The 23,081-nt window shown below is 44.9% G+C and overlaps 1 protein-coding gene across 1 annotated transcript in view; it reads left to right on the top strand.

Moving 5' to 3' along the window:
* The window catches only part of LOC147725899 (uncharacterized), a 50,253-nt gene extending 27,642 nt beyond the window's left edge, over positions 1-22,611 (top strand). Inside the window, exons 2-4 of the mRNA XM_086963384.1 lie at positions 1,815-2,186; positions 19,636-19,770; positions 22,484-22,611. Coding sequence (XP_086819510.1) covers positions 1,815-2,186; positions 19,636-19,770; positions 22,484-22,611 — 635 coding nt within the window. The remainder of the gene's footprint in view (positions 1-1,814; positions 2,187-19,635; positions 19,771-22,483) is intronic.
* Positions 22,612-23,081: the final 470 nt, after the last annotated feature.

Here is a 23,081-nt window from a genome sequence, read left to right as displayed (position 1 = left end):
CAGGGCAGGAAGAATACAAATTTAGGCTACCCTCCACTCCCGTCCTCTCCGCCTGCAGGGGGAAAAAGGCTGCACTTCACCAGTGCTTCTGTCACACGATCCCACGCCAGGGGCTCACGCACACTGAGGCAGAAATCCTGCAGGGTTCCACGCCTCGGTCCAGGGCATAAGTAGAAAATGAAGCACTCCACCTGCCTCCCTCTTCAAGGTACAGCGAGGAAGCATGAATCACTTTTCTCCAGGAACCTGCCAAGGGTAGAGCTCGCACAGGCAGGCCAGCACACTGGGTCTCCTCAGCAGAACAGCAGTCCCTTCAGCCGCAAAACAGGGCAGCAGGCCAGTCCCCCAGCGGCGGTTCCTCCCAGCCATCCAGCAGCCGGCCGGCTGCAAGTTCCCAGTAAGCACAACAGCACACCTTCATGGGGTCACAGCCCCAATATTTACACTACCTGTGTCTTTGTTCTACCCTGGCTTAGGGCCCTGGACCTAGTCCGAAACAGTTCTGGGGGGCACTTAAGAAGTGCACTAGAGTCTCCATTGTCAGTGTAGGCTCTGGCCCCAGATACACCACAGGGGGTGGAGCCAGCATTGTGGAAGGCAGGGACCGTCCTGTTCAGGGTCAGGTGCTACTCCTCCCACTACTCTAAATTCTCAATTCAGCATAGCGCTTACTCACCCAGCCCCTCTGTAGCCACTGCAACTCCCCTGCCCCTGTCATCCAGAGCCAGACATGAAACACACAACAGGTAGGCACAAAGACACATAGCACACAGAAATGCCCACTTCTAAAAGTGTAATTTCTAAAATAGTGATTATAATTCTGCGAACACCATTATGCAGCATTTATTACCACTATACCAAACATACCAAACTTGATCACGCCACTCCTCTCATGTCAGGAATTCCCACTGAAACACAAATCAAGGAATTCCTAATGCATTTCTATGAGAGGGAAGTCTCAGAGTAGTGAGAAAACAAATAGGCTGTTTGTCACTATCAGGACATGTCACACAGTTAAGTACACATGTCTTACCTTTTACCTGCAGCGCACACTGCTCAAAGGGATAGCTAGGGCCTACCTTAGGGCTGACTGATAAGTAGAAAAAGAGGAGTCAAAGACGTGGCACCCACTTTATGTGCTACGTCACAGTAGCAGTAAACTCTGCGCGCAGGTCCTGCAATAGCCGAGGCCCGAGACAGGTTTGAAAGGCCACTTTGGTGGATGGCGCAGGCAGCGCTTCAAGCCGACCAGTAGCATTTAATTTACTGGGTCCTGGGTATATAAGATACCACTTTACAAGTGACTGACAAGTAAATTAAATACCCCAAACAGGTATAGACCAATCTTACCACGTTTACCTTAGAGAGCACATGCAATTTACCATTGGACAGCCGTGATAGAGTGATAGAGTGCCCAGAGTACTAAAACAACCAACATCAGGTCGGAAAAAATACTAGGAGGAAGTCAAAAAGTTCAGGGATGATCCTGTAAAAAGGGCCAAGTCTAACACCCCCGCTCCGCCCTAGTTTGGACATTTTGCTGCCAAATGTACCAAGAGTACAGAGCATATCTCACTGTCATGTTCAGGGTTCACCATTTTCTTGTAGAGGCCCTGGATATGTTATGGCCTTTTGCTGTCCATTTGTGAGAAACAATTCTTCTCTGTTGGCTTCGCTGCATGTTAGGAGTAAGTAATGTTATGCTTGGCCAAAAGTTGACCTTAGATCTTACTTGCTTTTGTGGTGCTCAGAATACTGGTTCATGCACTGAGTTTTTGTATTCTAAATTCAAGGACTGTGATCTGTGTCCACAGCTTCTACAGAGACATCGAAGGCTGGGTGGGCCATGAACGTGAGTCGATTTGTGCACGCGACACCAGGAAGCAATGTGACTTTACCGTGCACCATTACCCATCCGCTGAAAGACTACACTGGAAATATCACCACCATGTGGAAGAGGGATGGTGCTAGCTTTTATACCTGCTTCTTTTCAGAAAGTAAACCGACCTGCCAGCCGGCAGGAGGCCGTCGCTACCAGCTCGTCGGAAACCCGCGAGAAGGTGACCTCACCCTGCAGATAACAAATGTGTCTCTTGAAGACTCCTGGGCTTACCAGTGCCGCATTGAGCTTGAAAAGAAGGAGGACGCCTATGTGAACAGAATCAGGACACTCCTCCTCGTCTCAGGTAGGTGTCATACGTCTCCGTAGATTGTTGTCTCACTTCATTCTTCCCGGTTTCCTTCTCTTACATCCCTTCTATGTACGATAGTCTTGCATCTCTCTCAGTCTATCCAATAATCAATCCATGATCCTGATCACTCCAGCCACGCAGTTTCCCAAATTCCCGCCTTTACACGTTTCTTAATCCATCTGAGTCTGTAGAACGGTGGAGCTTCTCGAAGCTCAACTCTGAGGGCTTCACTCCATATCTCTCCTTCATTTACTGCTTTAACATGGACCCTCTCTCCCCAAATGGAGCACCTCTCCTCCACTCCTAATCATGTTCTCCTCACTCTGCCCATATCTCTTCTACTCATTCACTATCCAGCATATGCTCTCTCACCCACTCATTCCATCTTCCTCCACCTTCTCACTCTGCATACATCTCATGCTCTTATTTATTCTTTCAGTATACTCTATGTCCAAACTTACCTGACATTCAGTCTTCTTCCATGTTCTCACTCTACCCATATCTAGCACTTTCATTCCTTCCCTTACCATATTTAATGGCTTTACCTACCTACTCATTCCATCTTCTCCCACCTTCTCACTATGCATGTATCTCATGCTCTTATTCCATCTTTCAGTATACTCTACGTCCATACTTACCCAACATTCAATCTTCTTCCATGTCCTCACTCTACCCATACCTAGCACTCTCATTCCTTCCCTACCCACCGCACTGTCACCCATTCCTCTCATTGGCATGCTCTCACTTCACCTTTAGCTCATACCCTCGCTGTATTCCTTATCAAGCCCTTACTCTGCCCATTCGTCACACTCTGATCCTACTTCTCAGACAGCACCAGTGGTACCTTGAGGCAGGACTAGGCTGCCACCGAAGGTGCAAACAGATGTGCAATGCCAATGTGATCCAAGAAGCATCAGAGATAGGGAAGGGTATGAGGTAGCAAGCATTTCCTCAGCTTGGCCTCCAAACATCCTTGTAGCAGCCCTACACATAGCATAAGATGAAACATGTCCTGCATTCTCATTACATCACTTTGTTGAGTACACATCCACACCACAAGCTGCAAGTTTGACAGCAACATTGAGGATCTATAATTGCGTTCGATGGGATGGTAAGAGTGCCAAGTGTTTGTGTTTTTGGTGGAGAATTGTCCTCCAATGAGGGTCAGACCTGCCCTTGTGTATCATGGAAGGTATCTTGTCAATAAAGTAGTGGAGGAATCACTCGCCTTCAGTGAGTCAGAGGAGGGATTTCGGGTGTGGGACGAATGTGTCAGAGGAAAGACTGAGTATGGTTAAATGCAGTGTGGATTTAATTTTGTTGGCTAAAGTCTGATTTAGCAGATACAATGGCAGATTTGTGAAATACAGGAGATATGCTGTTCACCCTTGAGTTTCCACACTTCTGATCAGTAATATTTTATTGCACATGGAGTTTGAAAACCACGGTTGGCTTAGGTTTTTTAGAGATGTTTTTAATTTGAGTTGACTTCCTCATCAATGACATTCCCACAGTTCTTGGCAGTGCCACTCAGGACAGCTCATTGTGTCATTGTTTTAATCTAGGAGTGATGATACCTTGGAGTTGGTAGGTGCACATTTTATCACTGCAATGCAACATTTCCAGACAGGGGGATTGGTGGCCATGGCTGACGTGGAGACGAGGATGTGGAACAAAATGTAACAGTGCTCCGCAAAGTTACATGCATGGGGAGAACCCTCTGTCAATGTGTGGAACACCATTGACAGTTTGGAGTTTTGGAACATATCTGCAAGCCCCTTGTGCCACCAGAGCAATTTTTTGTGAAGTTCCCGCGACGCAATTCCCAATATTGTACCTATGAGGCCACGCAAAGCCACCCTGCGTGACTTTGGATAGCCACATAGATACGGAGTAAGGCAAAGCAACGCAAATCGATGCCTTTCCTTACTTTGGCTTTGTATCTGTTCCAGTGGGGGTTCCCACGCAACATCCATGCAATGTAATGCTGCTCCAGATTTACGGGAGATTGTAAACTTAGGGAAGCGCCAAATCCTTACGCACCCCAAGGTGAGGTGTAACAATGAGAAATAACTTTATTTCTCCTCGTCTTTTCCTCTTTCCATGTGTACTGCATTCTACAGCACACATGGAAATATGAAAACGCCTCCTAGGATTATTTCTGTGCAGGAAGGTGCCTCTCCTGGCACGAAAACCAATCCTGCCGACAACACATGCACCTTTGCACCATGGTGCAAAAGTCACTGTGTTGGTGCTAGGCTTCTGAAATGGCACCAGCTCAGAGAGAAAGGACAGGAATGCACCGTATTGCATATGGTGCATTCCTGCCCTTTCACTTTGGCATAAGGCAGCGCAACAAGCTGACTTGCTGTGCTGTCCTATGCCAAATCCCAATAAATGAGGGCTTTTGTCTTTAAAGATTAGGCTGGGAGAATTTCTGATAAAGGTTGTGAAGCAACAATACATTGTCTAGGATTGCATATGATTTGCTCTTGGCATTGCATTTGTTACAATTAAAGTACCCTAGAAAGGTATTTTGTCAGAAGTCATTTGGGTGGTAGACACATATCCTGATAATTGGTGGATTAAATTATTTCTCAGTTTAGGGGTGATAGACGAAGTGCGGGTACCCAGTGCTGGATTGGGACAGCAAATTTGAGACATTTCAATGAGTTGCAGATTGTGTTGGTTCTTGATCCATCTCTGAGGGTGTTCTTGGTGATGACACCTATGCTCCCTCCAATTTAGGTTGCCTAAGAGCATAGATGTTTTACTGCCCTTGAGGAAGTGTGAGTCAAAGACAAACTGGACATGTGTGCTAAGCCTTGACACTCTGATGCATATCAAGTTGAAATCATATTTAGTACAAATGATGAGTATATTTTAATTCATGTCTTCGGATCGTGGACTTCGGGTAGGAAGGCAGGAATGCGGGGGCTGTGGTGTTTGGACTAGATGTAGCAAATGTTAAGTTGAACAGCTGACTCACCTTGTGTGGTGTGGATTAGAGAGGAGGTGCAGAGAGTTGAATGACTCACATAAGAGCTTAAAACTTCTGGGTATCTATGGGGTCTAGTAAGGTAGGTGGTGGCAAATTCCCAGAAATAATTTTGCTTCGAGTTCCATAGCCTGATGCCAAAGTCAGTGTTTGGACAAAATATCGGAATAAAAAATATTGTGGGGCAGAATATTGTGACGGTCATTTTCTACGGGTAAGTAAAGTGTTACTCTATATAACTCCACATATATGTACCTTGACAATATATATATATATCTTCAAGGTAAGTAAATATGGAGTTAAGAAAAATTAATTTATACTTACCTATTTGCACTTACCTTCTTGATATTCTTGATCTCAATACAGTCACTGGACCGTAGTGAGAAAGAGATGAGTCGACCTACTGCAATGGGAAGTACAGGTGAGAAGAATTGCATATGTGATCTATAGCGCCTGGATACTATCACCAGTGATTAGCTGTGCTATACAAATCCAAATTGATTGATTGATTGATATACAGACACAAACACTTGAGTTTGTTGGTGAGTTCAGCAATGGTTTAACTTAAGAGTTTTCCGGGCATGTTTTGGGAGAAAGGGATTCCCAGAGAGTTGCATAACTCACTTAGCCAGGTTTTAAAAACAAGATCCTCATATAAAAATAGGTCCTCCACATCGGTGGAGGGAAGTCACCGGTGTAAGTCACCAGAGATAATTTTACTGCCAGATTGCTAGGTTGACTTCAGATGAATATGAAGAAGCTGTCTGTAGATATGCCAAGGAAGAGAATTTGGTTATGAATTGATAAAAAATGTTATGCTTAGCATCAAAAGAATTATACATCCATAGAGGAGTTCGTAGCTAGATTTAAGGAATTGTCTATCAAATGCAATTTTGGTACCTTGACGGATGAACTGATCAGAGATCAGTTAATTGTCCAATACAATAATAAGAAAATTCAAGACAGACGTTGGGCAGCCAAGAACCTCACTTTGAAGGCGGCCATTGATTTAGCCAAAGTTGTGGAGCAATCTGAAATATGCATGCAAGAGTTGGAAAAGAAAAACTAAGAGTAGGAAGTGGCTGAGATATCTGAGAGTGGCGATAATAGTGAAATTTAAGCAGTGTTAAGCCTGCAGTAAAGAATAAGAATAGAGTGGTATAGAAATTGATGCAGGCCAGATCGAGTCCAAGAACCTGCAACAGGTGTGGGGGTACTAATCACATAGTTGACTCAAAATATTGTTATGCTACCAACAAGAAATGCATGAAATGTGATTGAACAGGACATTATGCCAGGATGTGTAGGGCAAAGGGACGGGGTAAAGTGGCATTGGTACATGATTGTGTGATTGTTGATGGCGCCCACCTAGATAGGATGCTTAGTGTGGGAGAAGATGTTAAGACATTGGAGGAAGGAAGACAGGAAGAAGAAACGACCTTAAGCGATTTTTGAGACTGATGGGCGTTTCATCCTACTTATAGTGGATACGGGTTCCAGGTATACAATCATTTTGAAGTGTGTATTTGAGCAAGAGTGGAAGGTAAAGGCTTGAAACCAAAGGATATTTCCCCAGGTGGGTTTCAAGGTAAGCCTATTGACATTGTAGGGTACTAAGGGTACTATGATGCTCATATTGAATATTGCAACAGATCCATACAAGGAAAAGTGTATGTGGCAGAGCAGGGACCCCCTGATTTTAGGTTGAGTACACCAATATGACCTCTATGTCATAGTAAATCCTAGGGCTCCCACACAGGCCATGGAGGATGTGCATAAACGTCTTGTGGATAGATTTTGGGGTGCAGATCCAGTGTTTTGATATACATTAGGCCCACTAAAATGGTATGTCCACAAGATCGTTTTGAGGAAGGATGCAGTGCCAGTACAATTGAGAAGGGTGGCAATTGTTGTTCGAGTTGAAGTCGAAAGTTTGATAAAGGAAATGTTAGATGGAGGCATCATAAAAATCGTTGAGGCCTCAAGGTGGGTGTTTCCTGTCATGATTACCACGAAACCTGTCGGCAAGATCAGGTTTTGTGTTGACTTGAGATCACTCAACTGATGTGTGTTAGCAGATACGTTCCCTTTACCTCATATAGGCGACTAGATCTCCACATTGAAGGATGGTACGTACTTTTCAAAATTGGACCTGAAGACTGCCTACCATCAAATATAGCTTCACGAGGAGTATAAAATGTTGCCACATTTAACTTTCCAATTCACAACATACCTTTTGCATTATCTGTGGCTGCAAGTGTTTTCCAGCGTTTGGTTACTGAGATATTAAAAGGTATAGACCATGCAGTGTAATTTCAAGATGACATCTTGATCTTCATAAAGTCTGTAGAGGAACTTAATATTGTGTTAAAACAAGTGTTGCACAGAATTGCTGACGTGGGTTTGGCACAACTGAAGGACAAATGCTTGTTTTTGGTTAAACAAATAGAATATTTAGGTTACCCCATCTCTGCATTGGGCATTAAGCCAAAGAGGAATCTACTCCCCTATGAAAAAAGAACAACTGAAATCCTTTAATGAGTTAATTTAGCATTATTCCAAGTTTGTTGAACAATTTTCCGACAAAACGGTACCTTTGAAGTTGTTACTTAAGAAGGGCACTAATTGTGTATGGGATGAACAATAAAAGGAATGTTTTGTAAACAGAAAAAAAAGAAATTGGTGAGGAAAATGTGTTAGCACCTTTCGACATCTAACTTAGATCTATAACTACTGGTGACGCCTGTGCTACTGGTTTAGGTGCTATTCTCTCTCAAATACACAGATTGCGTGAGAAGACAGTGGCCTTCGTATCTGACAGCAGCACGTGGAGTGGAGTACTTTTGTATGTATGTGTGGGGTACCCAATTTAGGTTCAGAACCGATCATAAGCCCTTTGTTAAAGTTTTAATACCGGGCGGGCTAGTAAGAGTTCAACAAGGTTGTCGAGATTGGCAGCAAAACTCCAGGAGTATCAATGTGTGATTGAAGATGTCCAGGGTTGGAAAAACTTACAAGTTGACAGTTTGTCCAGGTTGTCTGTTGTTTGGAAACTAGTTGATGGACCATCGGTCTCAAATTCTAATTGTGATGGGCTGTTGCTTCCATGGAAGATGTTGTCATGGTAGGTGAAGGAGAGTTTAAAGCTTAAGAGTGGCATCAAGTGATGGAAGCTGATGACGACCTCAAGGAGGTGGTGCCTACGGTAAATCAAGAAGGTAGACAAGCAATGAGAAGACGTGTTGGCTGAGATTGGTGGATCTACAAAAAGAATAACAATAAAGAAGCAGACACACCTGTCGACATTGACTGATAATTTATATTCTAAGAAATATTGAGCGTTTTGTTGGGAATTTAGTGTTTTGATTGGGTGGCCCAGGCCACATTATAGGGAGAGGGCTGGTTCTCTCTACCTTACGAGACCACGCCACAGATACGGAGTACTAAGATAAGACGTATTTCCCCTAGGAGTGCCACCACCCTGGCAAAAAAAACACCCTCCAATTAGAAATTGAAAAGAACATAAACCGTATAGACAACAACCCTGATATAGGTCAGGAAGTGTATTTGAGACAAAAATCATTGACCTAGTAGACAGGAGTCAACAAAATAATGTCCAATTTTTCAGGTATCCCAGAGGCCTAGAATCAAATGACATGCATACCTTTCTTACCTTATTCATATCAAATATGATCAAGCAGCCATTTGACCCACCACTACCATTTCAAAGGGCACACAGGATCAGTCAGAGGAGATAGCATGACAAAAACACTCACCAAAGGCCAATAATATTGTACTTCTTAGGTAGGGGCTGCCAGGAAACCGAATGACCCTTTGATGGAGAGCGAACACTGGATCTTTGTGGCAGCAGACTTTTCACATGAAACAACAATAAATATAAATAGGAAGACATTTCTCCACAAATGGGACATCTTGTATGGACTTTTGGAACCTGCAAGGATGCTAATGACTATAATGCAAGCACAAGGAATTGGAACCCTGGATCATGGAAGTTAATCCCCACAAACCCACTCAATATGTGAATACAGACAAACATTAATCCAGACACTAATGAGAACTACGCACAACATTCTGTAGAATCAGAGAGACATCGCATAGCAGACGTCGCAAACCAAAGGGTGTCCACAGACACAATAAGAGCTGATTCAAGGGAAAGTGACAAGTGAAGATCACCTAAAGATTTCACAAAGACTGAGAAAAGGTCATGGAATATGGACACGACTGAGTGCAATTGCCTGCAGTTCTGTCTGAAGACATATCATCATCTTCCCTTAAGCAGACAGACCATCCATTCCTCTATCCGGGAATGCTGATTCAGAAGATGCTGGTAATCTGGATCACAAGGAGGGGTCTCTCCTCTATCTCCCTAAGGCTTTGAACCAATATTTAGGAAGACCACGCGGACAGGAGAGGCTTGTTGTGCTTGACTTATCTGTCTGAAGTTTTTTTGCTAGTCTTCAGAGTTTGAAACAGTCACTAGAATTCATATTATTCTGTACATATGACCAGTAGGCACTAGTGCCTTTATTCACTTTCTGTTACTATTTTCATAATACTCCTTTGACACCTCTCTCATTATTATTTCCCCTTCTCTTCCATTCCACCACCACAAACACCATTTATCTGCCATATTTGTTTGATCCCATTCGAAGCCCAAGAAGTTATAACTTTTAACATAAATTAATAACAGCACACATCATTTTTGCACTGAAAAGCTTCTAAAAATCATATCCTAAAGTAAAAGGGATGACAAATTACATCAGACAAAATAAAAAGGCTTTTGACACTTGGGGACCAGAAAATCTAACACTGCACTTATACAAGGAACGCATATCTATCCCCCGAGGATTAAGGAACCTTAAAAAGGGAATGGGTAAGACGAGCGATGAGCTGCAATAGAATGAAACTTCATAATGTGCCCCTAGGTGACACATCTCAGAAGAAGTCCTTCTAACAATGCAGGGTGGAAATTCATACAAACAAATGTTGTGTATGTGGTATTTATATAGTGCAAATCTAGACAAAAGGCAGCAAAGCGCTGGACTGGGTAAAGGCAAGCAGAAAGTCAATGAGTGATGAGAGAGAGAGATAGATTGTGGACTGTTAATCCATAATGATGTTGTGTTCTTTAAAGAGGTGAGCCTTCAACTAAATTGGAACAGGGATGCGGTGGTCCAGGTGGATACGAAGATGGGGTGGACTTCTTAATCTGCAGTCTGGGTGTTGTCTTGGCTACGGGTGTGTCACAAACCACCAGAAATGCAGAGCTTTTGAGCAACATCAACTACGAAACACCATTTTGTAAACATGGGTGGGCCCACAAGGGAAGTATTTCTTTGCTAAGATTTGCTTCTTAAACACGTAGTTCCCAAACATTGACAAAACAATTTTCCTATCCAAGATTTCCTGTATCCTCACTGAGGTTGGATGCACAGAAGTGATCATGGGGGGGACGGAATTTAGTGCAAGACCCTATCATTGACAGTTCTGGCCCCCCAAAATAGGCACAATGGCAAAGTAAGGACAGCTCTGAATGACAATGATAGATGATCATGGCCTAGTAGACCCATGGTGACCAACGCATCCTGAGGGTAAGCAATACATATCTTTGTCATGTGCAGGACATGCTTCAGAATAGAGTTTTTCCTTATATCCCTTGGCTTGATATCAAACTTCTCAATACCCCAATTGGGAATTTCTGATTGTTCCACGGTACAAATCTATATGAAGATAGGACACACCGCACCAAACTTCAAACATCTGGAAGAGGAAGGTATCCCGGCACAAATTTCCCACTAAAAAATCATGCCTATGGGACCACTTACAACATATTTAGCTACCAAGAGGCATTTTCTACCATCTAGACAGATATAATGGGCAGATGGGAAACAGGTCTACAAGACTGTATGATGAGTACTCGGCCACACATAAACACAAGCATTTTCATGTGCAATGGGTCTCGCATTTGCAAGAGTGTGAGCTATTGGCAGTGTCAATGACAGTGCCTGGTATTTATTTATTTATTTATATATTATGTTATGTTGTTATGTTATGTTATAAAATTTATAGAGCGCTCAGCTGCCGCAGCAAAGTGGCGTCCCCGGGCTATAATGGACAAAATAACACAACCAGAAGAGGGAATTAGACGGAATCAAGATTAGGGTAATGGAAACAGAAAAGTTTTGATAGCTCTTCGGAAAGACAGTATGTCAGATATGGCACGGATGTCAACAGGTAGTGTGTTCCAGAGAATCGCTGCCAGAACACCGAAGGAGCGACCGCCCACTCTGGCCATCCTGAAGCGAGGAACACAGGCCAGAAATTGACCCGCTGAATGTAGTACTCTATCCGGGGTGTAGTAGGTAATTGCCTGTGCAAGAATAGGAGGTGAAGAGACCTTTAGGATCTTAAAGGTCAGGCACAGAGCTTTGAACTTGATCCTCTGTCCGACAGGCAACCAATGAAGGTCGTGGATGGTGCAGCTGACGGAACAGAATTTGGGCAGGCCTACTAACATTCTGGCGGCTGCATTTTGCACACGCTGAAGGCGTGTTAGTTCAGCTTGATTAACGCCCAAAAGAAGCAAACTGGCGTAATCCAACCTAGAGAGTACTGTAGCTTGGACAATGAGTTGTCTAGTTGGGGCATCGAAAAATTTAAAAATAGGTCTGGGGTTCTGCAAAACCCCGAAACAGGTGCCAGCAACTCTTTTGGTATGGGGGATGAAAGTAAGGTTGGAATCAATCCACACCCGAGGTTCTTAGCCTCTGTCACAGGAGTGGGGGCTTGGCCTAGCTCCGGTGGCCACCAGTGGTCTCCCCAGAGATGAGCCTGTTTACCCAGAACTAGGACCTCTGTTTTTGATGCATTAAGTTGGAGACAGTTCTTCGTCATCCAACTGGCCACCTCCTTTAGGGCCTTCTGGAATTTCGGGGCTTCAGCCGCAGGGTCCCCATTTAGTGCAACCGCTAGCTGGGTGTCGTCGGCGTACGACACCATGGTTAAACCACAGTTTTTTGCAATAGTGGCTAGCGGCTGCACGTATAAATTAAAAAGAGTCGGGCTGAGTGCCGATCCCTGCGGGACCCCTTGGGAGATATTGCGTGAGGCAGATTCAAATGGGGGGGTGGAGACTTTAAAGGTGCGTCCAGATAAAAAGGAACGAAACCATTCTAGTGCGGTATTCTCCACACCGGCCTCTTGTAGTCGTTGAAGAAGGATGGGATGGGAGACAGTTTCGAAAGCGGCACTGAGATCCAACAGGATCAGTGCCGCCGTCTGTCCTGCGTCTATCAACTTCCGCAAGTGCTCCACCATGGCCAACAAAGCAGTTTCCGTGCTATGGCCTGCAGGGAAACCATTCTGGGAAGGATCTAGAATGCCTGAGTTTTGAAGATGGTTAGATGGAGGAATAGAGAAGTGAATAGAAAGATGGACAGAAGAGTGAAAATATGAATGGCTGGAAGAGTAAAAGGATGATAGATCTACATGTGAAGTGAATGGGCGATGGACGGACGGAAAGGTGGGAAGGTGAATGGATGGGTGACATGATTGATCGATATGTGAACAGATGGATGGATCTAATTTCAGTAGATGGTTAAAATAATGGAACTATGGATGGGGAGGTGAGAGGATGGTGGATGGTGAATGGGTAGACAGGTGGCAGGGTGGATGGACAAATGAGTGGACGCAAGGCTGAAGGATACTAGCATAGGAAGGCTCATCCTTTGCTCACTCATTGTCAGAGGTTTGTTTCAAAGTCGGGGGTATTTACATTTTCTGGCTACTCTCTTGCTCACCACTAACACTGAAAATAACTGTGTGACCCAAGGGGCCAGTGACGTGTTTCCTTAGCCTATTTGTGAATTCCCGTGGATGAATTCATTGCCCAAGTGCCTGTGTATTTAATGCCTCGGTGCTGGTGAGGACCTTTCCCTGCACGCCTTCTCTCACTGTCTGTGTGTTTATTTCTGCAGCATCCCCTATTGCGGGTTTGCAGTGCCTGCGTCAGATGTCTCTCTCCAAGAGAGCCCGAGGCAGCAGGTTGCAGTGCACGGTGTGTATGGGGCAATGATCACTAAGCTGATCCGGGACCTAGACCCCCTGATGCAGCACCCAACAAAGAGGACCAATGTCGTGCCCACCCATGTACATGTCTTGTGCAGCCTGCTCCTCCTGACCTCCAGAAAGACCCAGCACACGCACAGTCACCCCCCTCATGCCGGCGCGTGGGGGTAGTTTGGCGCCGCTCCCTGACCTGTCCGCTGTACTGGGTGGGCACAATAGGTGTGCGTTGTGTTGGTGGCTGCTGGTGTTGCCGATGCCACTGGCATGGGTCTCACAGTTGGCGGTTGTGGTACGCCTGTTGTCGCTGGCGTTGCAGGGGGTGGTAAGGCTGCTGGGGCTGGTGCTCGCTCTGATGGACCTGGTTGTGTGGATGGATGTGCGTCACCCTCAGAATCCTCATGAGTATCATCAATTTGCAACCCCTCACTGTCGCTGCTGGTGTTTTCAGCGCCACCTGTGATGTAAAGTGGACGTTGAATTACATGTATCTTTCACATGGAAGGTTGCTACATGCATGCAGGCTAGCATTCCCTGACTGGATGTTGGATTGACTCTATTAGGACATATCTGGCTGTATAGGGCTGAATGTAAATTGTGGTCAGACTACATGTCCCACAATGCAATAGGGATATTCTGGTGTGCATGGGCTGCATGACTGGGGTTTCTTATGGGTAGCTCAAGGGTCATGGCCATTGTTAGGGGACAGGGTCGCAGTCGCATGGCACTTACCTTGGCTTTCTTGGGTGGGTCGGGAGGAGTCAAGTCAGTTTACCCCCACGCATGCCTCAGGTTGCAATGTGTCCTCAACGAGGTCCTCCAATGGGTTGTTGGGAGGGACTGTTGGCTCTCCCCCTCCTGTTGCAAGGCGCTCACCCAGCCTCTCGGCGATCCTCTCCTTAGCACGACCTCGGAGGTCGTAGCAATTCTTCTTGAGATCGTCGATTGATCACTGGGTGACTCCAACTGAATATACTTTTGCGCGGATAATGGGCAAGCCACATGTGAAAGGGCATGCGTCAGTCTTACGCCTGCAGTGAGGCAGGCGCAAGATTTTGACGCAACGGCGTCCTAAAAGTGACGCAGTGAATTCTCATAGATTTCACTGCGTCAGTTCTATGACCCTTCCTTGCATCAATACGCCCCCTTGCATACATTTTACCTGGGGCAGGTATAATGTCGAGCAGGGGTTTACAAAGTGACGCATCTACTTAGATGCGTCACATTGTAAATATGGCGCAACAAGGCGCATTTTTTACCCCACTGGTGCGTAACAAAAAGTGACGCACCGGCGGCGTAAAAGTGACGCACCGCCTCAGAAATGAGGCCCATGTGTTCCTGGAATTGTTAGCGCAGCATGTCCAATATCACAGCGCTCGAACTGCCACAGCTGAATAAATAAGCATTTGCGATGCAATAGGTCTTGCATTTTCTGGAGTTGTGACATGCGCTGCAGAGTCATCTACGGGGACACAGGTTTCACCACATGTTGAGGATGCAGTCGGCATGCACACAGGAGTCGAGGCAGGAAACAATCAAAGTGGGCGTTGTGCTAAATTTAATACGCGTCTCCTGTGCCATGCTGATATAAAAAAAAGAACACCAAGAGGGTGGAAAATTTTCAATTAAAATAAGGGGGTACCACGCGCCCGTTCATATTTAACCTATGTGATGGTGATGCACCGACATGGTGAAACTGGGCGAAACTGGGCACCATGCTGGGCACCGTTCTAGGCGCCATTGTGGCACAGTACAAAAGAAAAGTAGTCCCTAAACAGAACAAATAAAAGCCAACAGTGTAACAAAACTGTAGTTGGCCGGTGCTCCCTGCATACAATGGAAGTGATGTATGGGGGGGCACTGACCAATAAGAGACCAGCAAAGAAGGCTGAAGCAGGCAGTGCTTAAATTGAGCAGGTGCTTTCAGGTGCTCAGCACCGGCACTTTTTTCACAGGGCCGGGGCTACAATTTATGGCCCTGCAGGTGGTGGTCTCAATATTAATTGCCCAATTTAAAATAAAAAGAACCACATACCTTGCATGGTGACAGGCTGGTATGTTTTCATAGGCAGGCCTACATCTGTTCAGGCAGGCACGATTGTGTATCATCACTTTAGTGATGACATCGTCATGCCTGTCATGAATCCAAGAAGTCATCATTAACAAATGGCTTGCATTCTATTCCCGGAGTCTGCTGCACCCTGCCACTGCCTGAGCCTAAGCCTCCCATTGGATAATTGTAGTGGCGGCCTGCAGCTCTGCATTGCTACTATCCTCAACGTGCTGGATGTGGAGGTGGCCCTCCACAACTTTTGTGCGCTATGAGTCACCTGTAGTTTCCGTGCACTGCCTCCAAGCATTCTAATTGCTGAGTGTGCTTGAGCCCAGTAGGTACAACAGCCATATTCACATCTCACAGGCATTGCAGCATTGCGCTGAGGACAGTGCTTGTGCTGTGGCAGGCAGGGTCACAGCAAGCTGAGCAGTGGATGCCTATGCCGTCGTCATAACTGGACCAAACTAATTACAGGCAGCGCTAGTAGTGACATGACCTGCTGTGCTCAAGCAGCCGCCTGACCTGCAACAAACCCAGTCAGACCGCACTGATTAATATGTTCAAAAAAAGCATTTTCATTTGGTGTACATTTTGTTTCGCACTCATCTGTCATTGTAGGTAAAGAAGTAAAACGCATGTCTTACGTGACAGACAGCAGAGCATGGTTACAGGATAGAGACTGAGGCAGTGCAGGTATAGAAAGTTGGGCACATGGAGTTAGAAGTGAGCTGCAGCCTCCTTGACAGTATTTTCAGCCCCGGCACTTCATTTTTTACAAACTAAGCACTGGAAGCAGGAGTTAGCCTGTGGTAAGCAGCAGGCGAGATTTCACTCAGTATACTGACTACTACAGGTCTTGCAGACAGCGCATGTGCGCTGATGCTCGACCTTAAAAAACAAGGCACTATAAATTCAATTAGAGAGAGAAATTATGGGCCTTACTGTGGAATACAACATACAACCAGAGCTAGAGACAGGAGGTGGAATAGAGCATAAAAAAGTCAGATGACAACATACTTCTTACAACCAAAGCAGAGCATGAGGTAGCCACATTAAAATGGTGTCATTAGTAATGGGGAGAAAGAGGCACCTCCTCGCAGCACAGCATAAGCAAAGGGAAGTCTGTTTGGCAACACCGGCAATACTACATGACTCACATACACTGGAAACACACAGAAGATACAACATGACTCACATACACTGACCACACACCCAGAAGATACGGCATGACTCGCATACACTGGCCACACACCATGAAGATACTACATGGCTCGCACACACTGATCACACATCCAGAAGATACAACATGACTCACATACACTGGAAACACACAGAAGATACAACATGACTCACATACACTGAGCACACACCCAGAAGATACAACATGACTCACATACACTGGCCACACACCCAGAAGATACAAAATGACTTACATGTAGGGATAACAAACCAAGAATATACCACATGACTCACATACACTGGCCACACACCCAGAAGATACAACATGACTTACATACACTGATCACATACCAAGAAGATACTACATGACTCACATACACTGGCAACACACCCAGAAGATACAACATGACTCACATACACTGGCCACACACCCAGAAGATACAACATGACTCACATACACTGGCCACACACCCAGAAGATACAACATGACTTACATGTAGGGATAACAAACCAAGAATATACCACATGACTCACATACACTGGCCACACACCCAGAAGATACAACATGACTTACATGCAGGGATAACAAACCAAGAATATACCACATGACTCACATACACTGATCACACACCCAGAAGATACAACATGACTTACATGTCGGGATAACAAACCAAGAATATACCACATGACTCACATACACTGATCATACACCCAGAAGATACAACATGACTCCATTACACTGGCCACACACCAAGAAGATACTACATGACTTGCACACCCTGATTACACACCCAGAAGATACTACATGGCTCACACACACTGATCACACATCCAGAAGATACTACATGACTTACATGCAGGGATAACTAACCAAGAATACACCACATGACTCACATACACTGATCATACACCCAGAAGATACAACATGACTCACATACACTGATCATACACCCAGAAGATACAACATGACTCACATACACTGGCCACACACCCAGAATATACAACATGACTTACATGCAGGGATAACAAACCAAGAATATACCACATGACTCATATACACTTATCACACACCCAGAAGATACAACATGACTCACATACACTGGCCACACACCCAGAAGATACAACATGACTTACATGCAGGGATAACAAACCAAGAATATACCACATGACTCATATACACTTATCACACACCCAGAAGATACTACATGACTCACACGCACTAGTCATACACCCGGAAGATACTAAATGACTCAGATGCAGTGATAAAAAAACAAGAATATACCACATGACTCACATACACTGATCACACACCCAGAAGATACAACATGACTCGCATACAATGCCCACACACCAAGAAGATACTACATGACTCGCACACCCTGATTACACACCCAGAAGATACAACATGACTCACATACACGGATCACACATCCTGAAGATACTACATGACTCACATACACTGATCACACAGCCAGAATATTCTACGTGAATCACATACATTGGTAACACACCTAGAAGATACTACATGACTCACATGCACTAGTCATACACCCGGAAGATACTAAATGACTCAGATGCAGTGATAAAAAAACAAGAATATACCACATGACTCACATACAATGGCCACACACCAAGAAGATACTACATGACTCGCACACCCTAATTACACACCCAGAAGATACAACATGACTCACATACACGGATCACACATCCTGAAGATAGTACATGACTCACATACACTGATCACACAGCCAGAAGATAGTGCATGACTCACATACACGGATCACACAGCCAGAAGATAGTACAGGACTCACATACACTGATCACACAGCCAGAAGATAGTACATGACTCACATACACTGATCACACAGCCAGAATATTCCACGTGAATCACATACATTGGTAACACACCTAGAAGATACTACATGACTCACACGCACTAGTCATACACCCGGAAGATACTACATGACTCAGATGCAGTGATAAAAAAACAAGAATATACCACATGACTCACATACACTGATCACACACCCAGAAGATAGTACATGACATATTGGCAGATGCATCAACGTAGCCTTTTGTTATTCCTAAATAACGATTTTTAAGGAATCGCTATTTAGGAATAGCAAAAGTCTATGCATTCCTTAATTGCTACTCGCAAATTGCTAGTCGCAATTAAGGAATGCTGTCCCATTCATTCCTATGGGCCTAGAGGCCCATAGGAATGTATTGGAGATTGCATGAGCAATTAGCGAGTACCAGTAGGTACTCGCAAATTGCTCATGCAATTTCAAGGGTGCAAGGGTGTCAAAATGACACCCTGTTGCACCCCTGAAATTGATCTATGCATATATGTTGCACACACACATGCCCTAAGGGCATGTGTGTGCGCAACATGAAGCTTTGAAAAATGCACAAAAGTGCTTTTTTCAAAGTTTTAGCAAATTACCATGAAGTCCAACTTCATGGTAATTTGCTCCCCCTATTAGCGAATTCACTATTATTTTTACTTTAATGCATTTCATTTAAGGAATCTCAATTTGGGATTCCTTAAATGCAATCGCAATTTAAGGAATCTCAATTTATAAATTCCTTAAATTGCGATTTTTGCATTTGGGATGATGCATCCCAAATGCAAAAATACCTGAGGCAAAGGTGCAGATTCTGAGAATCTGCCCATTTGCTCCCGGTATTTACTTTGATGCATCTGCCAGTTAGTCTTGCGTTCTCTAAGAGTGTTGGCTATTTCCAGGATGCTGCTCAGGCCACGATGGAGAGCTCTGGAGCGGAGACTGAAGGAAGTGCCAGGTTCTCTCAGCACATGTCAGTGGATCAAAAAGGTGTTCAGTCCTGGCCTCACTGCAGAGGGAACAGAGTAAAGGTCAAATATTTCAGGTGCGACTGTGTATCTGTGCAAATGTATGTGAAGGGAGCTCACAGTTTTCAAAATATTAGTAAAGCCTAAGTAAAAGAAAAGGCAGTCCATTTAAAGAGAAATATCCAAATTATAGGTTTGAACTTTAGACATGTCAGGCACTCGGCCTATCATGATGGGGCTCCAGGTGAGGGGCCACCTATCCGCATTCACCTGCTCTGACCTATCTCTGTCCATCTCATCTCCACAGAAGAGGACCCATTCCAGTGCCACTGCCCGACAAACATCCCACCCCTGAACCTCCACATCGCCTTTGGCGTGCTGAGTGCTGTCCTGCTGGTCGCCTTACTCGGGGTGGTGGGCTTCGTGGTTTGCAGTCGCAGAGGTAGGTGACCACTGTTGCTTGAACATTAAATACCTTGAAAAAACAAGAGACGTATTGCAGAACAGGAACATTTTGTTTAGTCAAACAGTGCAGCCGGAAGAACAGACTGTCTCAATTTACAGTCGGTCTAACAAAGACTTTTATCCAGGTCATTGCGTGTTATAAAATTGTTCTGCCTGCCCTTTTTTGAAAAGGAATGCGGACCGCTGTCCTTGGGGCACTAAATTAATGTTTGAATGAAGAATCTAGGTAGGCCTCAACCATGCATGGACACAATGCGGCCAGTATGGACTGTGCCCAGATATCCAGCATGGGGAGTGCGTGATCACTGCATGTACTGTGTGTCCTGATTGGCTTAATGTTCCTTGTGTGGCATCTGACTTTATGGTGTTCAGGGAAAGTGCGCACCTCTCCGGCCATGTGTACTGTATAGAGGCCAATCTCCCTGAACCATTATGATGTCGCTGTGCCTATTTGTGGATTTGTTCTGGGATTTCCTGTTCGCGGGTTTGTGTAACGGCTACGTGCTACCCCACCTGTGATCTGTCAATCAGTGACCGACAACCTGGGTTTCAGGGGCTGCCTAACTATGTATTTCTGAGACAGGGTTGACATGGAATTCACAACGGGCAACTTCGTCAATAAAGAGGAAATGTACTTAAAGTAGGTATTACATTTCGAGTGTTTAACGGCCGCGAATGCGGTAGCAAAACAATGGTACATACTATTTTGACTCCTTTTAGGAAAGGACGCCCTTGGCAAGCCCCTTCCTAATAGTGAGTCTCAAATGCTATTTGCGGGTCTATGACTCGCAAAATAGCATTGGTACATACCACCATGGTTTTTTTTGATCGCAGATGGCTTGAATAACATTTTGCGACAGCAAACATGGGTTGTACATCTGTCCCTAAAACCTTTACAAATAAAGCACTGTGGAGCTCTCCTCCTCAGAAATACTCTGAGGTTACATTTGCTCCTCGACGGAGAGACACAGACTACTAAATTGATGCATAATATTAGACACACAATTTATTTTATTTTTGGCCTCCAACTCCAACTATGGTTTATTTCCTTTTTTTATCAATTTTGCTTGCTACACTGGATGGCCTTGGTTATGTTCTGTGTGTTTCATGAAGGAACTGAGGTCCAGATTTACTAACATTTTCCACTAGCTTTGAATTATAAACATGACACAAATCTGCACAGTTGCAAAGTCATCCCGTGTCCTGGGCATCCCCAACTTTTTGCTGACTGGTACTGGTGGTAATAGACTCTGAATGACCCTGGGCTCTGCCTAACCAGGCCCACGGCCAGTGCTATTCCGAAAGATACTTAGAATACAGTGAAAACACATACATACACTATGGGTTGGGGTAACCTTGTGATTGGCATGACCTACCTATAAGGCCCAAGTACATAATGGGGCTTGGGGATTAAAACTAACTCCAAGTCCCGAGCATATAATAGGGCATGACAGTGTAGAGGTCAGCAGCCCTTTCTGCACTTGCATGTGTGCACTGCTGAGCCTAAGGTCAGTTTAAAAGTAGCCCTGGGTTGCAGGACTGCTTTTTAAAAGTAAATTGAGCCAGTGGCGGCTCGCAGAGGAAGTGCTGCGGGTTGATGGGGTGCAGCGGGCAGCCCTCCCTCGGCGAGCCGCCAGTGAATTGAGAGCTTACTCGACTTTGTTGTTTGGGGCACTTAAAAATGGATAACCAACAATGTTTAGGCATATTTTGGACCCCCAGGGTCTCCCCTAGGTGTCCCAGGGGTGGGGGTGGGGGGGGTCAGTTATTTATAAGGCGCACCCCTATAAAATGAGTTTTATAAGCCTTGGGTTAAGTGAAATTGCACATTTCACTCCCCACATTGTGCTAAAGTGCTGCACAAATCGACGTTGGTGCTAGGAGCACTGTGGAGGGAGGATCTGCAATATTTATATATCTTCAGAACCCCTAAAGCCTCCTCTAGGTGTTCCAGGGGTCGGGGGTCCACTAGATGTATTCAGAGTACTTATAAAATATGTTTTTATAAGCCCTGGTGCTGGAAAAAAAGTTTAACTAATTTTTCCAATTGCAAACCCCCTCTCACATAGGTTATCATGGCAAGAAGTTATTAACTACTAACTCTTGATAGGAGACAGCTAATAAAATACCATTCAAAGACTTCCCAGAATGGTATTAATAAACTCAACAATTTGATATTGTTGAATTTCTCCTAAAATGTTCATACAAGAAATTATAAGACTTTCTTGCCTGTAAGCTCAGATTCGGCCTTATAGTGGTCTGTCCTGATTGGTCAGAGTTAAAGGATAAGCCAGGCTTCTTTTTAATAAGTAAAAGCCATACTGACTGTCTTTTGTAATTGCAGAGAAATAAACGAACATATCTTCTTTAAGATCCTTCACCGTGAAAAACAAGAGGAGGTGGTTTGGTTTATTCGACCTGAAAAGCACATTTTGGTGTCAAATATTACTCCAAGATTTCTAGCTTTTTAAACAGTGGAAGGAAGAGAACCAAGAGTAGATGGCAAACTTGGGGAACTCCAGAAGAGGGCGATGTTACCAAAGAGCAAAACCCCAGTTTTATCTGAGTTCAGCTTCAAACAGTTTCTTTGCATCCAGTTCACAATATGAGTCATACAACTAAAGAAATGTTTAACCACCTCTTCCACTTCAGATGATTTTAACACCACAATTTGTGTGTTGTCGTCCTAGGAAAATACCGCAAACCTGTAGCTGCGGATGAGATTGGCCAGGAGGGTGACATAGATAGTAAAACGCTTGGGGCTAAGAGAGGACCCCCTCAGGCATCCCACAGGGGAGGGAAAAGTGGTCCGAGATGAAATCTCCCAATGCCACCACCTGCCCCTTATCACGCAAGAACGAGCTAAGCAAGGCCAATGCTGGATTCCTAAAGCCTAACATATCGAGCCAGTTAATAAGAAGTGAATGGTTGACTATGTCGAAGGCAGCGGATAGATATATTATCAACGCCACCTTCCCACCCATGTCAACCACCAATCTTGTTACCTCAGTGGCAGCAACTAATGCCGACCCCGTACAAAGGTTTGCTCTAAAACCATACTGTGGGGGCGTGGCCAAGATGGTGGCGTGAGCGGACGTGTCCTCCCGAGCTCCCGCCGCTGGTCTTTTTTAGCACATGCTTTCGGTATCCAGGAACCCTTTATTAGCCACCTCAACAGATCGTCTGACACCCCCAGTGGCCCCTGGTGTGGGTGGGGGTGGGCAGCGAGCAGCTGGGGCCTTTCTGCGGCGACGGCCACGCGACTTACTGTGCGGCCTACAATTGCGG

This window comes from Lissotriton vulgaris, chromosome 3_1 (genome assembly GCF_964263255.1).
Source record: "Lissotriton vulgaris chromosome 3_1, aLisVul1.2, whole genome shotgun sequence".
In the NCBI taxonomy this organism is placed as follows: Eukaryota; Metazoa; Chordata; class Amphibia; order Caudata; family Salamandridae; genus Lissotriton; species Lissotriton vulgaris.
The sequence above is the reverse complement of the archived record's forward strand: the minus strand, read 5'-3'. Positions and strand labels throughout refer to the sequence as shown.